The sequence below is a fragment of the Neltuma alba genome, unplaced genomic scaffold, assembly GCF_004799145.2.
Source record: "Neltuma alba isolate B1F8T4 unplaced genomic scaffold, ASM479914v2 tig00004284_pilon, whole genome shotgun sequence".
NCBI lineage: Eukaryota > Viridiplantae > Streptophyta > Magnoliopsida > Fabales > Fabaceae > Neltuma > Neltuma alba.
In genome coordinates, this window is record NW_021633638.1 from 7,212 (window position 1) to 21,626 (window position 14,415).

At 35.7% G+C, this 14,415-nt stretch overlaps 3 protein-coding genes across 4 annotated transcripts; 2 read left to right on the forward strand and 1 right to left on the reverse strand.

Moving 5' to 3' along the window:
• On the forward strand, positions 1 to 2,356 carry LOC114744194 (eukaryotic translation initiation factor 3 subunit G-like). Its single transcript, XM_028932385.1, has 2 exons — positions 1 to 461; positions 1,644 to 2,356. Exons 1-2 carry the CDS (start codon positions 89 to 91, stop codon positions 2,174 to 2,176), a joined length of 906 nt encoding a protein of 301 aa, XP_028788218.1. The 5' UTR covers positions 1 to 88; the 3' UTR covers positions 2,177 to 2,356.
• A 2,518-nt stretch (positions 2,357 to 4,874) lies between these two features.
• On the forward strand, positions 4,875 to 7,503 carry LOC114744198 (methylsterol monooxygenase 2-2-like). 2 transcript variants are annotated; one of them, XM_028932394.1, is made up of 7 exons: positions 4,875 to 4,948; positions 5,485 to 5,622; positions 6,257 to 6,402; positions 6,534 to 6,653; positions 6,770 to 6,982; positions 7,073 to 7,153; positions 7,329 to 7,503. In XM_028932394.1, exons 1-7 carry the CDS (start codon positions 4,919 to 4,921, stop codon positions 7,414 to 7,416), a joined length of 816 nt encoding a protein of 271 aa, XP_028788227.1. In that variant the 5' UTR covers positions 4,875 to 4,918; the 3' UTR covers positions 7,417 to 7,503. The 2 variants fall into 2 exon arrangements, with proteins under 2 accessions (XP_028788227.1, XP_028788228.1); XM_028932395.1 differs by lacking the exon at positions 4,875 to 4,948 and having other exon boundaries at positions 5,551 to 5,622; positions 5,849 to 6,402.
• Positions 7,504 to 7,861: 358 nt separating this feature from the next.
• LOC114744199 (senescence-associated protein 13) lies at positions 7,862 to 11,138 on the reverse strand. The gene is made up of 6 exons (XM_028932396.1): positions 11,029 to 11,138; positions 10,582 to 10,789; positions 10,121 to 10,337; positions 9,916 to 10,022; positions 9,602 to 9,827; positions 7,862 to 7,961 (listed from the first exon to the last, which is right to left on the reverse strand). The coding sequence occupies exons 1-5, from the start codon at positions 11,097 to 11,099 to the stop codon at positions 9,651 to 9,653; spliced, it is 780 nt and encodes a 259-aa protein (XP_028788229.1). The 5' UTR covers positions 11,100 to 11,138; the 3' UTR covers positions 7,862 to 7,961; positions 9,602 to 9,650.
• Between the last annotated feature and the right edge of the window lie 3,277 nt (positions 11,139 to 14,415).

Below are 14,415 nucleotides of genomic sequence, written 5' to 3' on the forward strand. Positions count from 1 at the left end.
ACCTGGAGGATCTCGACGGATCGTCAATTTGTTATTTAAGCTGTAAGCCCTAGCCCCCGAATCTCCCGTCCCTGTGTTGCTGTAGAGTATGGCTTTCACCAAAACGACCGGTGCCGTCCAGGCGGCCCAAAACCCTTCGCAACCGGCGAAACTACGGTGGGGCGAACTAGATGAGGATGACGGCGAGGATCTTGATTTTTTGCTGCCGCCGCGACAGGTGATAGGTCCCGATGAGAACGGCATAAAGAAGGTGATCGAGTACAAATTCAACGAAGATGGCAATAAGGTGAAGATCACGACAACCACTCGTACTCGCAAGCTTGCTAACGCTCGCCTCAGTAAGCGGGCCGTTGAGCGGCGATCGTGGGCCAAGTTCGGCGATGCGGTTCACGAGGATGTTAGCAGCAGGCTTACTATGGTGTCCACGGAAGAGATCCTTCTTGAGCGACCTAGGGCTCCGGGTTTGTTTCTGCCATCATTTGCTTGGTTTTGTTCGTTGAATAAATTTCTTCTCTTTTCCTTTTTGGTCGAATTCTGAAATAATCGGTCTGGAACTTCTGCCGTGCTTTCCTTTTATCCTCCTCTGGGGCTTTTAATGTTGGAGTTCGACTCTAGTGTTGGAGTTCGAAACATTTTTAGGCTCCAAAACGGGCGCCCTCCCGCTGATTTCTTTTTGTCTTTTGTCCTCAAAGATTTTATTTAGCTTTAGCTTTTGTGTTTTTTTGTTTTTTTGTTTTTCTGGGTGAGCGCAGCAGAGTCCCATTAGATAAAAGTGCAGCTAATAATCTAAGTTCGGAAGAAAAAAAAAATCATTCCAGGCACTGCATCGCCATTGATTTCATTCTGTATTGCGAAGCTTTTATTACGCTCCTGTGTCCATGCGTTTTCTCCTAATTGTTGAAACTTGAGCTGGGCCTATATGATATGTAGTTACTCTTAGTTCGTAATGAGATCTAGATGAATTTGGCTGGATAATTCGAAAATACAATGCTGATACATTTATGATGTGTATCATTATTTTTTTCCCTTACTTCTGTTGGGGTTTTGGGGGAGGTTGCTAAGTCTTCAAAAACAAATATGTGGCTGTGCATCAACGGCTTAACTTTATCCCAAAACTTGGGAACTGCTCAGGGGGGACTTCTCTCTACATAAATAACGTGTGTGCTTGATTCAGTTCACAGTTTGATATCAGTTGAACTGGGGAATCCCTTGCAATATCAAGGTCTCTGTGAGCATATAACCTGATATAGTGATATATAGTCATTAGCTTCTGCTTCTCTTGGCATTGATAGTTTTTGGCCGCGCATGCAAAATGGTATCTGTGAGCATATAACCTGACATATAGAGCCCTGGAGACTCTGTAAATTTTAACGTGCCTGCAACCGCAAGCGACCACAGGTGAGGTGGGCTCCTATATATTCTCTTGGTTCAAAGAAAAGGGCACAATTGTAAATGTGCGAACTTTGTTGGCCTTGAATTTTGGCATCTAATATATTATTTTTGCATGAAATTGATGCATTTGAGAAGTGGTGTTTCACTGAACTCATTGACTGTTTATGTCGTTATTGCTTACTGTTTGGATAATTATCCTGCTTTCTTTGAGCTTTGATCCATCATGTCTCTAACATTTCCGTTCTTAACAGGTAGCAAGCCAGAAGAACCGAAGGCTGCTGGAGACCCATTGGCTCAGTTCCAAAAAGGTGCTGTTCTTATGGTTTGTAGAACTTGTGGGAAGAAGGGAGACCATTGGACGTCAAGGTGTCCATACAAGGATCTAGCCCAACCAATGGAAGCATTCATTGATAAGCCTGCTGCATCAGAAGCTGCCACTGCCACTTCTGGTCCAACCAAGGGAGCATATGTTCCTCCTGGTCTGAGAGCAGGTGCAGAGAGAACTGGATCAGATATGCGGCGAAGGAATGATGAAAATTCTGTACGGGTCACTAATCTCTCTGAGGACACAAGAGAGCCGGACTTGCTTGAACTGTTCCGTCCTTTTGGTGCTGTAAGCAGAGTCTATGTTGCTGTTGATCAGAAGACTGGTATTAGCAGAGGATTTGGCTTTGTTAACTTTGTGAACAGGGAAGATGCCCAGAGAGCAATTAACAAACTGAATGGATATGGTTATGACAGTCTAATCCTTAGAGTTGAATGGGCCACTCCAAGAACGAACTAAATTTTGCGGTACTGCCCGTTGTTTCTAAACTATACTGAGAGGCCTATCTAATTTTGCTACCAGCATTGTATTTCTATTTTCTTCAAATTTTGAGATTTTTATAATTACGTGTTTTAAATAAGTGTTAGTAAATTTGCTTGATTAATTACTACTATGTTAGTTGATTTCGTGCTTCAGAAGTACTATACGGCCATTGTTGTTACGTTTCATGGTCACCTGAAAGCTGTGAGTGAAGGCTTTCAAATGTTTGTGCTGAATTCAGGCATGTTCTTCTAGATAAAACCAGAGCACGAAAGTGTGGCAGAACAAAGAGATGGGAAGAGATAGTCCGTTAATGAGGTTTTCGGTATTATATGCATTGCGATTGGCTAATAAGCTGCGCAACTTCGCAACTAATGACTGGCTATGACTAACTAACTGGCTATCACTAGCTAAGGGCATAACTGATTAACTTAACAAATGGGAATTAACCGTTTTCCGTTGAGTATGCACTAATACCAAGTACAAGAGGCGGGTCCTTGTTCCCAGTGGGGAAACTGGCGCTGCTGCTTCGGACTTGGATTCTCTCCACTTCCTTCCCATCATCTTCCCTCCACTACCCTTCTTTTCTCTTCACAACCATTGGATTAAAATTCCAATGGTCCAGATTTAACATCTTATAAAAATAATATTATTAAAAAAATAAATAAATAAATTTAAACTGTTAAATCTGGTCTGAACAGTTTACAATTGTAATAAAAAAATTAAAAAAATTTGCTCTATAATAACAGTCTGTAGTTATGAACTGTTCAGATTAGATTTTAACAGTTTAAATTTATTTATCTATTTTTATCATAATATTTATCTTTATAAAATGTTATAAAATATTAAATCTGGACCATTGGAGTTTTGATCTAATGGTTGTGAAGAAAAAAAGATGGTAGTGGAGGGGAAGAGGATGGGAAGGGTAGTGGAGAGAATCTGATTCCCTGCTGCTTCTGTTCTTTCTTCCTCCGCTTCCCCACTCATCTTCGCAGCAAGATGAAAGTTGGATAGGTGAGGTTTTTAGTAGTTTACAAAATTATTTTTTTATTTATTTTTCCTTCAACATAAGTATAGTCTAATATTTCAATAATAATCTTATACAATATTAAATTTGAACTATTGAAATTTTATCTAAGGATAAAAATGATAAGGAGAGAAAGCTAAGGGAAAGTAAATTTAATTTCAAAAACTTTATTGATTATAATTGAAATGCAACCCCTCGCTTATAAAGATTTTTCTTTTATGTTATTAGACTGCAAGACCAGGGCATTGACCTGGATGTTCAAAGGAAGGCATCTGGATTTGCACACACGAGGTATCCATGCAAAACATCGCGCGTATTTTTGTTGTGGATATATGTTATACACGACTATAAATGCCCATAATTTCCGAAAAAGAGGATCTACAATAATTATTCAACTTAGAGACAATGACGTGTTGTCTCTGCCATCTTATTTTTTGAAACTCTTCCCAGGTACACTACCTCTATAATCGTACGCCAAATTTTTAATGTATAATAGTTAATTTAACTTTTAATTTAGTTATAAATATAAGATTTTAATATTTTTTTTTGGTACTTAATCATTTTTTAAAAAGTAATATTGTAGTAGTTGCACATATTAAAAATTTCATCAAATGTAGCTAATACAGATGATTAGTAAAGATATTTTAAAGAAGATAATACATATTTATTACAAATAACTAACTTAATAAACTTTTTTAATGTACTCAAATTAGTCAATTAGTTTTTATATTAAATATCAAAAGTAGTATGTAAATTAAATTATATTTAGCTTAATCTAATTATTAATAATATTAAATCCATTTCAAATACAATTGAGACAAAACTATGGATGTTGCAGTGAAGAATCGAATATCAATAAACCGGATTTGCTAGATAACTAGACACGAATGGATGAATATTAAGGAATGAAATATATTGATGAAAATTTGTGAATAGTATAGAATCTTAAGATTTGTTCGAGATATACGGATGGCATGAATGGTTCGGAGTTACGTGGAAATATAGAGGCAATGAGAAGGACATCGCGTAGATGAAGAAGTGCATCGATAGGTAGGTAGGTGGATGCAATATGGTAGCATACATCAATGAATGAGGCAGTGACATTGGTTAAGTAATTAAAAACTGAAGGGGTGATGCGTGCAAGGTCACCACAACACAAAGCGACAAGTGATGAGGTATCCGCGCACCTCTTTTCACAAGGACACCTTCCCCCAGCCCCCGGGTTCACACTTGGCACCTTGTATTCCTCAGCAACCCGCCCGTGAAATTATTCTCCCCAGTCTTTCTTATTTTTGGTTTTACCATATATCTTATTTTATCTATATATAGTATTTTATATAATTAAACACCTACGCACATATTTATTATTTTAAAATTCTTACTTAATAATATTAGAGATTAACATTAAAATCGATATTAAGCATTATACAATAAATTTTTATAAAAAAGTTTTCTTTAAAATTTGAAATATATAACTGAGAAGCAAGAGCCATATTTTCTTTTCAGTTTTCCCAACTTCTGGTTTAGAGACAGAAAAAAAAAAAGGGCGGGGGACGGGGGGAGGTCCAGAGGAGCTGGGGTTTGGCCCTTGCCTTGTCTTTTTCTTCATAACCATCACTTTGCTCTCTTCTTGTCGTCTCCCTGTCACATATCTCGTTCTCTCAAATTGCTCTGTGGCCAAGACCTCCTCAACTATGGCTTCTCTATTCGAATCTGGCTGGCAGGTTCTCTTCTACTTCCTCTTTCTGTTTCTTTCTTGGCGCCCTCTTGCTCATTTTTCCCTGATTTCTTTGCTTCCAACAGTCCGTTTGTCATTGGGCTACGTAACACTTCTTTGTCATAAAATGTCTCGCATTTCTCCTCACTTCCGTTCTAATGTTCGCCTTCAAGAAATGAAATCTTGAATTCTAGTCATTGCTTTCGAGCTTGTTTTCTGGTATCGTCTCGAGAATTTTCTCGAGCTTTCTAATTTCTCACCATGGGAAAGATTGAAAGTATGATGTTGGTTATCGATTCATGCTCGCATTATATGAGTAGCAGATTTCGAGGCTGCCAACCAGCGATAGCTAGCCTTCTTTGTTATTCTTGACTGGAGCCAACTCATTGATTTTTGTTTTCAAGAAAAATGTATTTGCTATTATATTTCAGTTGCTGGTTGGCTAGTTGGGTTCTGATGTGCTTATTATATTTGCAACGCATCAACGGATCCTTTCAGTAGTTTGACTTACACAATAGATATTTTTTTCCCCCGATGATGCAGTATTTGATCACGAATTTCAGTGATTTTCAACTGGCATGTCTGGGAACTTTCTTTCTTCATGAGAGCGTCTTCTTCTTATCTGGACTTCCTTTCGTATGGCTTGAGAGGGTGGGATGGCTGAGCAATTACAAGATTCAGGTTTAGCTCTATTGTTTTCTTAAAACTGTACTTCCTTTATTTTAACTCAAAATAAACTATTTTTTTCTTTTCTGCTTTTACCCTCCTAGGCTTTTTTATGAGCCATATTAACTTGATAAAATGAATTTATTTTAACATGGTGGGCATACACATTACCTTGGATGGCACATGCCTTGATATCTAATTCAACTTTCTCATCTTTCACGATCCTAAAACCATTTTTTAGAAGCGAAAGTTACTGCAAGCATGGCTAGAAGCATACAACTTTCAAGTAATGCACGATGTAGCTGATGTTCAACCTTTTAATTCAGCAGAAAGGAAAAAAGAAAGAAACAAAGAAAGAGAAAAAGGATTTTACAGAGAAACCCCTTACTGCCTGTTCCACCAATAGATGTTTGATATTTTCGCTTCTGAACATATAATCTACCTAAAGAAAGAGGATATCTAACCTTCTTTTCTTCAGTTACGAAATTAAATTATCCTTCACTCGTACTGTATGACACCTGCATGTTTCGTATCATTTTTCTCACTGTAGCTCCATTTTGTTTCCTTGTTGGACGCTTCTATTTTGCTTATTTTGCTCAGTCCCGGCCCGTGTGATTGACTGTGATTGATAATGCTGACTTCAATATAGGCAAAAATTAACAGCCGTTCAGCTCAGGAAAAATGTATCAGTCGCTTATTGCTGTATCATCTCGGTGTCAATCTTCCAGTTATGATACTTTCATACCCTGTCTTCAAATACATGGGCATGCGAAGTAGTCTTCCCCTGCCGTCCTGGTACTTTCAGGTTTTTCAAGAGTGCTGTCATTAGTCTGGACGTATGAGCTCCATGATTAGAGATTTTGCTTTTAACACTCATATTTCTTCCCGTTGCTCTTGGCAAAATGAAATTTCTTTAATTTTCTCAGGAGAACAGTTTTATCTCAAATAATCTTCTACTTCATTTTGGAGGATTTTGTATTCTACTGGGGCCACAGGATGTTGCACACAAAATGGCTGTACAAGCATGTACACAGTGTTCATCATGAGTAAGCGTTGCTTAAGTGTAATGTTGGGTTTTGGTTTTCGGGCAATATAATATGATTATTATGTATAAAGTAATTAAAGATAAAATCCCATGATGTGTTTCACTGTACGTATTTAGGTATGCTACACCGTTTGGACTTACCTCTGAATATGCTCATCCTGCCGAGATACTTTTCCTTGGATTTGCTACCATTCTTGGTCCCGCCATCACAGGGCCCCACTTGATGACTCTGTGGTTGTGGGTGGTTCTGAGAGTCCTGGAAACAGTTGAGGCACATTGCGGGTATCATTTTCCCTGTAGTCCATCAAACTTCTTACCCTTGTACGGAGGGTGAGTATTGAGTTCCTCCTCCTCCTTCACAACAGACGCTTGATTTATCCTGCTTTTCTTTGTTCTTTAATTCTGTATCCCAACTTCCAGAGCTGATTTTCATGACTATCATCACCGCCAGTTGTACACCAAGTCTGGAAATTACTCGTCAACCTTCACTTACATGGACTGGTATGTATTGGATGCATTCTGCTAACAACTTTAACGTGTTTAGTCATGGATGATCCAACTCACATATTATCTTATATTTACGGTTTTGGTTCTTATTCCATGTGCCCAAATCATAGTTCTCTCCCAATGGTTAATACTGACAGTGGCGCGATTGTTTTGTTGCCTATCGTATTAGGATATTCAGAACTGATGTTGGTTACAGAAAGCTGAAGGCATTGAAGAACGCAGTCTGTGAAGACAATAGCGAGCAAAAGAAACAATGATAGCGAATTTGATCGGGGGAAGCTCAGAAAATAGATACTCATTTTCAGGGCATATTCGAAAACTTGTGTCCCATCATTGCCTTGTGTGTTTTTTGCGTCTAGTAGCTGTTATTGTCCTTCAGGCTACAGCATGCAATGCAGAAGCCTTTATTCGGACAACTATGCCCTGTTATTCAGACTAAGTAAGTGTTCTACTAGGATGATTTCAGCCCCCTCATCTAATTCATCACACTCTGTCTCTCTCTCACACATACATCTACATATATGATTATTATTTATATATATATATATATATATATGAATATAAGAGAGATATTTATAATATAAGCCAATTTTTTTGTAAATTATGAACGATGTTTATTTTAAATCTCGTATAGTATAATATTTGTTAAAAAAAATCATATCTGGTGATATACATATACAGAGAGAGAGAGAGAGGGAGAGATTTTGGCCATCACCCGATAGAAAGGGTTTATATCTATTCTCACCTTGCAATAATTTGTCAAAACAAGAATGACATAAAAAATTGATTATAAATGAAGGTTCATATATATATATATATATATATATATATAACTAGAGCCTTTTCCCCATGCCATGCATGGGTTGGTTGATGCAGCTATATGTCATATTCTAATGATATCAATTCTAATTGTTTTCTTTTCTTTTTAAGAATCATGTTAATGATGACCAAATATCATGCACAAATTAAAAATATATATTAATTTGGCATGAGCATAAATGCAGGTTAAGGTAAATGATTTATAATTCGATGTATATGAAAAAATTGCTGGCAAATCATTAATCTTCCTCTAGTAATAACAATAGTGAAACGCAATCAATACATAATATTATAATGTGTAAATCAATATTGTATTAATAAAGGTTCTATAAGGAAAAAAAATATTATGACATGAAAAACATTTGTTAGTATGATTGAATTAATGATTAAATAGGTAATTGGACGGAATAATAACACCTGTTAATGTGTGTGTAACTTAGCCATGATTGTTTCTTTGCGTTACGGTATAATTGATAACGTTATATTTAATTGAAAGGTAAAAACACCTCACTTTTATTAATTTTTGAAAATATTACACACAAAATCATCAAAAGGTAAAACAAATAAAGGTCATATACTATATATCTATATATATAGAGTTACCACATCGCAACTTCCTCGTCTGTACTTATCATCTTCAATCATCGTATTAAAGAGAAACCCAATACTTGCACTACCTTTGAGTTCAGTGAATGATTTGGATCGATTTTGACATATACTTGAGGAGATCTCTACCACAAAAGCATCTCTATATAGAGAAAAACAACTTGTACTACTCCGGTCATAAATATAAAACTCCTTTTATAGTATAAATTATACTATAAAAAGGGTCTTATATTTAGAACTGGAGAAATAGTTTGTAATCCAGCCTTGCCTGTTCACCAACAAAAATAGGATAAGAACTTGAAACACCACAAGATAAATAGAGATTGGATTAGATTTGCAAACATAATTAGGAATATTGAGCTACAAGGGGTTTATTTTATATTTATATTTAAGAAAGCTTAACAGCCAAAGATTAACAATCATTCTAGATTTAATGCAAAGAAAGGAACGATAGAATGATAAAAGTGAAATGAAGTTAAAAAAATGATTCTTTTTCTAGAAAAGAAAATGATTCAACAAATCAACTACTATTTGAAATTCCAAGAGAAGACACAACTACTATTCACAGGTGATTAGAAGGGACCTCAAAAAAATACAAGAGATGACCATGTTTTCTCACCATGGAGTAAAGTTGCTTCACGTCATCATGGGGATGGCTCGAATTGAGTGACAAAGCAAATGAAGAACGTCTGGATATTGGAGAGGCTCCATGATTATTCTAAGGTGGCCGTTTAATCATATTTATTTGGAAACATAATTATATTGAAAAGGAAAAGCCGCTGTAATCAATGCAGAAGGGGATTCATTTTGAACGGATATATTGAAGACTTGGTAAACGGAACATGATAAGTAGCGAATTTATTGAGAGTTGAAGACAAACCAATCCATTTTAACTCAAACGGGTATTACAAAAACCGATCCATTTTAACTCAAACGGGTATTACAAGATTTTATATAGAAAGTAGAAGATTCAGGGTACATAAGAAGGAACTAATTTGGATTTATTCTGGCAACCACAAAAAAAAAAAATAACTTTGATTTATTTGTTTCCAAGACCGCCCCGAGCTCACAAACCAAACACTGTAAATCCTCCGTCGATGCAAATGGTCTGTCCCGTTATGTAGGAGGCACTTGGCAAGCAGAGGAATGCCACCATGGAAGACACCTCGCTTGGCTCCCCTACTCGTTGCAAAGGGATTCTTCTGATGAAATTCTCACGTGCCTTTTCATCCTTTTCGAAAAACTACAATAAAATGATTCTTAATAAGCCCCTTGGTTCACGTAACAACAATAAAATGAGAAAAGAATTAAGGGCAGAATAGAATTGTTACTTCTTCAACGAGGCTTGTCTTAATGGGGCCCGGTGCAATGCAGTTGGTCCTTATATTGTCTTTTGCCCACTCACACGCCAGGTTCTTGGTTAGCTGGTTCATTGCTCCTGCATTAATTTCACATTCTCTTAACCAAATTGATTCCCTCCTAACGCATCTTCTTGTTCATCTTTTTGATCATAAATCAGATAAAGAGATTAATTACCTTTCGTTGCACTATATATTGATATTCCATTTATAGCTGTCACACCAGCCACGGAGGATATGAAAACAATGCTTGCAGCTTTTGAAGCTTTTAGAAGAGGGTGTGCAAGTTGGTTTATGTGATATGCCGATTCCAAATTGGTACTGACTATGAAAGAGAAGTCTTCCGCTGTAAAGTCTAGAGTTGGTTTTGTTACGTTTGTTCCCACATTGTTCACCTAATTCAAAGCATGATGGGTGGGCATCACACATTAGTTTACCAGAAAACAGATAACATTAGGACCCAAAATATTTCACAACTTAATCTGCAAAAAGATAGATAAACTACCTAATGGTAAACCATAAGCATGGATTTTACTTTTAATCTTAAAAAAAAGGATGTACCGGTCATGTTCCATGTTTTATGGTATATAATTTGGTCTATCATGGTCAAGTCTAAATTTTATGAGTTCAGTTACCGACAAGGATATCAAGTTTGCCATGAAACACACGGGAGACTTTAGCTATAAGATCTTGTCTCTGTGCAGAGGACACCACATCGCAAACAGAACCAGTAACTTGAAATCCCTTAGCATTCCATCGTTGCAAGCATTCATTAAGCTCAGATTCATTCCTAGAGCAAGTGTGTACGGCAGCCCCTAACTGTGCCAACTCCTCCACAATAGCATACCTAACAATAGCATATGAACACAACTGATTAACCCAAAATTTAATACTTAAACAGACTGATGCAGTGAAAAATCTCCCCCACAGTTCTTATGGGTTTAGGGTTTTTAACTAGCCTAGCCATGTGATTGTTGATGGGAGCGGTGACAATACTTTTATGAATAAATCAAGAGGATAGAACAACGAGTGTGTGTGTGTGTGTGTGAGTGAGTGAGTGAGTGAGAGAGAGAGAGAGAGAGAGACCCAATTCCTTTGCTTCCTCCAGTAACAAGAGCGGTCATGCCCTGAAGAGACCACCTGTTTGCCTCTGCCATTTTCTGCTTTTCTTTCTCTCTGCTTTCTTTCTACCACGTAACTTTCACGAATGCTATCTGCTATGGTTTACCGTTCGGAGTTAGCTTATAATCAATATGATCATCACTGAGGGCCTCGGATAAGAGAGGATGCATTCTGAGGCCCAAAACGACCTTCTTGTTCACAGAGAGATCTGATCCGTTCGTTTCATCGGATAGCTCAAAACTTGTCACTTGTCAACAACCTAACGATAAAACAATTTAACGGGTACGCTCAACAATTTTTTAAAAAGAAAAATTAAAACAATAGAGACAGGAACAGTTACATGTCAGCAGACACCTAACGTAAGAATTGATTGAGCTGTCAAAATTTTATTGGCCAGTACATAAATGAGTAGAATTTCTCGGGCATAATGAGCTTATTAAGGCAATATTGTTACGTTGCGTAGGCTTTCAGGGCGACATTGCGTCAAAAAAAATTTTCTAGATACTTCTCCTCGATGAATACTTTCGGGGTAAAAATGAACCTTCTCCCTTCCAAAATTTTGAATGCTGAGCTGTGACAAGTTTGATTGTATATCCGAATTCCGAAATTATGTTGGACGGCAGAAAATACAATATTAATTTGTGGACTGTTTCAGTCTTATTTAGTCGTTGCGGTCAAAAATGCCAATATTATTTCCACCACTCGTTAAGCCATACCCGAATTTTGAAAGCTTGCCATTGTTCCAATTTAAACCTGTCGCGTATGCCAAAATTTCCACTCTCCATAAAGATTCACGCGAGAAATATAGTCAGAAAAAATATTAAATATTCATAAAGCTCTCTAAATGCTTACTGTTGGTAATTAAATTGTTAGGATTTTTATATTAAAAAAATTGCAAGGATTTAACATAGAGTAAAATACACCGATTATCTTTTTATTTTATCTCAATTACAGAGACCTCCTAGTTATTTTAAAAACATACATAGACCTCTCTTACATTTAAAACATACGTTACACAAACCTCCCTCATATATCTAAGATTTTATTTTTATCTACACAAAAACTATTAGTTGACTATTAAGCTTGACTTTAAATTATTTTTTCACCAAAATGCCCCTTTTTAAATTAATAATTATATAAACATTTATATTTTCCAAAAAATATTTTTATAAAATCAAAAAATAAGTATCTTTAAAATTTCTAATATGTTATAAAATTTATTAATTTTGATATAAATCATAAAATTTATAATTTTAATATTTTATCACATTCATTAGAAATTATTTACTTTGATTCATTTTAAATTATAAAAACATATTTCAAATACATAATTTTTGCTTATCGTAAAATTTAAATGATATAAGTTTACAAGATTTTATAAATTATTTAAATTTATAATTCAAAACTTTTATAAAAATTTATAAACATATTTAGTTAAGTTTATATATATTTATTAAAAGAATTAGTTAAATTTTTAATCAAATCTTTTATCTTTGTTTTAACTAAATAAAATTGATGTAACTATAAAAATATAATCTAGGAATAAATTTTATTTTAATATAAATTTAGGTAAAAATAACATTTTTAGAATCTTTTTAGAATATTCCTAACTGTGTTAACTAATTGGACTAAACTGTATGTTTTTAAAATAGAAAAAAAGTCCATGTAATTGATGCAAAACTAAAAAAAATAGAGAGAGTATTTTACTCTTTAATATAATTACCCACTATTTCCTCCAAAAGAGAAGAGTGTTGCCACACTCCCAGGCATGCACGTGCATAGGACCATCGCATCATATTTCAAATTCCTTGTAATAATCATGAGACTTATCCTTCTTTCTGTAGCAGTGGCTTCCACGTGGACTGTTGTTGTTGCTGCGCGCGTGTGAGGTTGGCACATTAAGGTCTCCTTCCTTTTCCGGTTGCAAACTCTAATCTCGTTTCCTTCTTATGCATAAATGACATTCATTTACATTACCTACCCAGCCAACTGCTAGCTCGTTGTTGATCTGAGTACGGCTTGACCCCCTTATTTTATTTTTCCTTCATGACATCGAAGAAGAAATAGCTCCACAATTTTCTCTTCTCTTTTTTCCCTAACTACGTAATTAAAGGATATATATGTATATATGGGGCTACGAACTGAAAAACATATATACATATATGTATGTATGTATATCTGAAATATGCAGAAGCAGAACTCAAGTTCCGATCTTGTTGTTGCTTGTTTTAGAAACAAAAACCCTTTATTTATGGTTTTGGTGCTTATTCCATGTGCCCATCTCACAGTTCTCTGCCAATATAATGTTGGTTACAGAAAGTTGAAGGCATTGAAGAACGCAGTCGTTGAAGACAACAGCGAGCAAAATGAAACAACGACAGCGAATTTGACTGGGGGTATCTATACGGAAGCTCAGAAAGTAGATTCTCATTTTAAGGGCATATTCCAAAACTTGTGTGCCATCACTGCCTTGTGTGTTTTTGTGTCTAGTGGCTGTTATTGTCCTACAGGCTACAGCATGCAATGCAGAAGCCCTTATTCGGACAACTATGCCCTGTTATTCAGACTAAATAAGTGTTCTACCAGGATGATTTCAACCCTTTTCTCATCTAATTCACCAACACTCACCCGCATATCTACCTATCTATCCATCTCTCTCTCTCTCTATATATATATAAAAGATATATCTACCTATCTATCCATCTATATAAGTCGGAATTTTTATAAATTATGAACAATGTTTATTTTTAATCTCGTATAGTATACTATTTGTAAAACAAGTTATGTCTGGTGATATATACATCCCTGATTCAGAGTTGAAGGATAATTCTCGTGCCTAGTTCACTTTCTTCTTGAAAGCACTTCGCTAATAGTTAAGCTCATCATGTAGATGCCCATAGGAGATTCATCAGTATAGCTTTTTTTTTGTTGGTCATCTATTCAAACAATTTTTGGTTGCAGACGAGGTGGTAATAGAAACTATATATATTTTTATTATGTACGATCAATTACACACACACACATATGAACGTTCGTTTACAATCAATATTTGATGTTATTCTTGTTTTGACAAATTCGTGTAAGGCGGTTTCATCAAACAGGTGGCTGATTCTTTTTGGGATGTGATAAGAACTTGGGAGCTAATATTTTTGGAGATTATTCAATTTGAATGGCCGACGCATCTTCAATTATTCATGTTTGACAGCGATTGATTGCGTCGGGAAGAATTTTTTAACCTAAATTCCTTCTTTCTGATTGTGCATAATTGTAGTGTTTCTAGAAAGCATATTGTGAATAATTATCCTCCAAACGTGGACAGCGTAAAATATTTTAATAGCTAGTGCAAAAGCA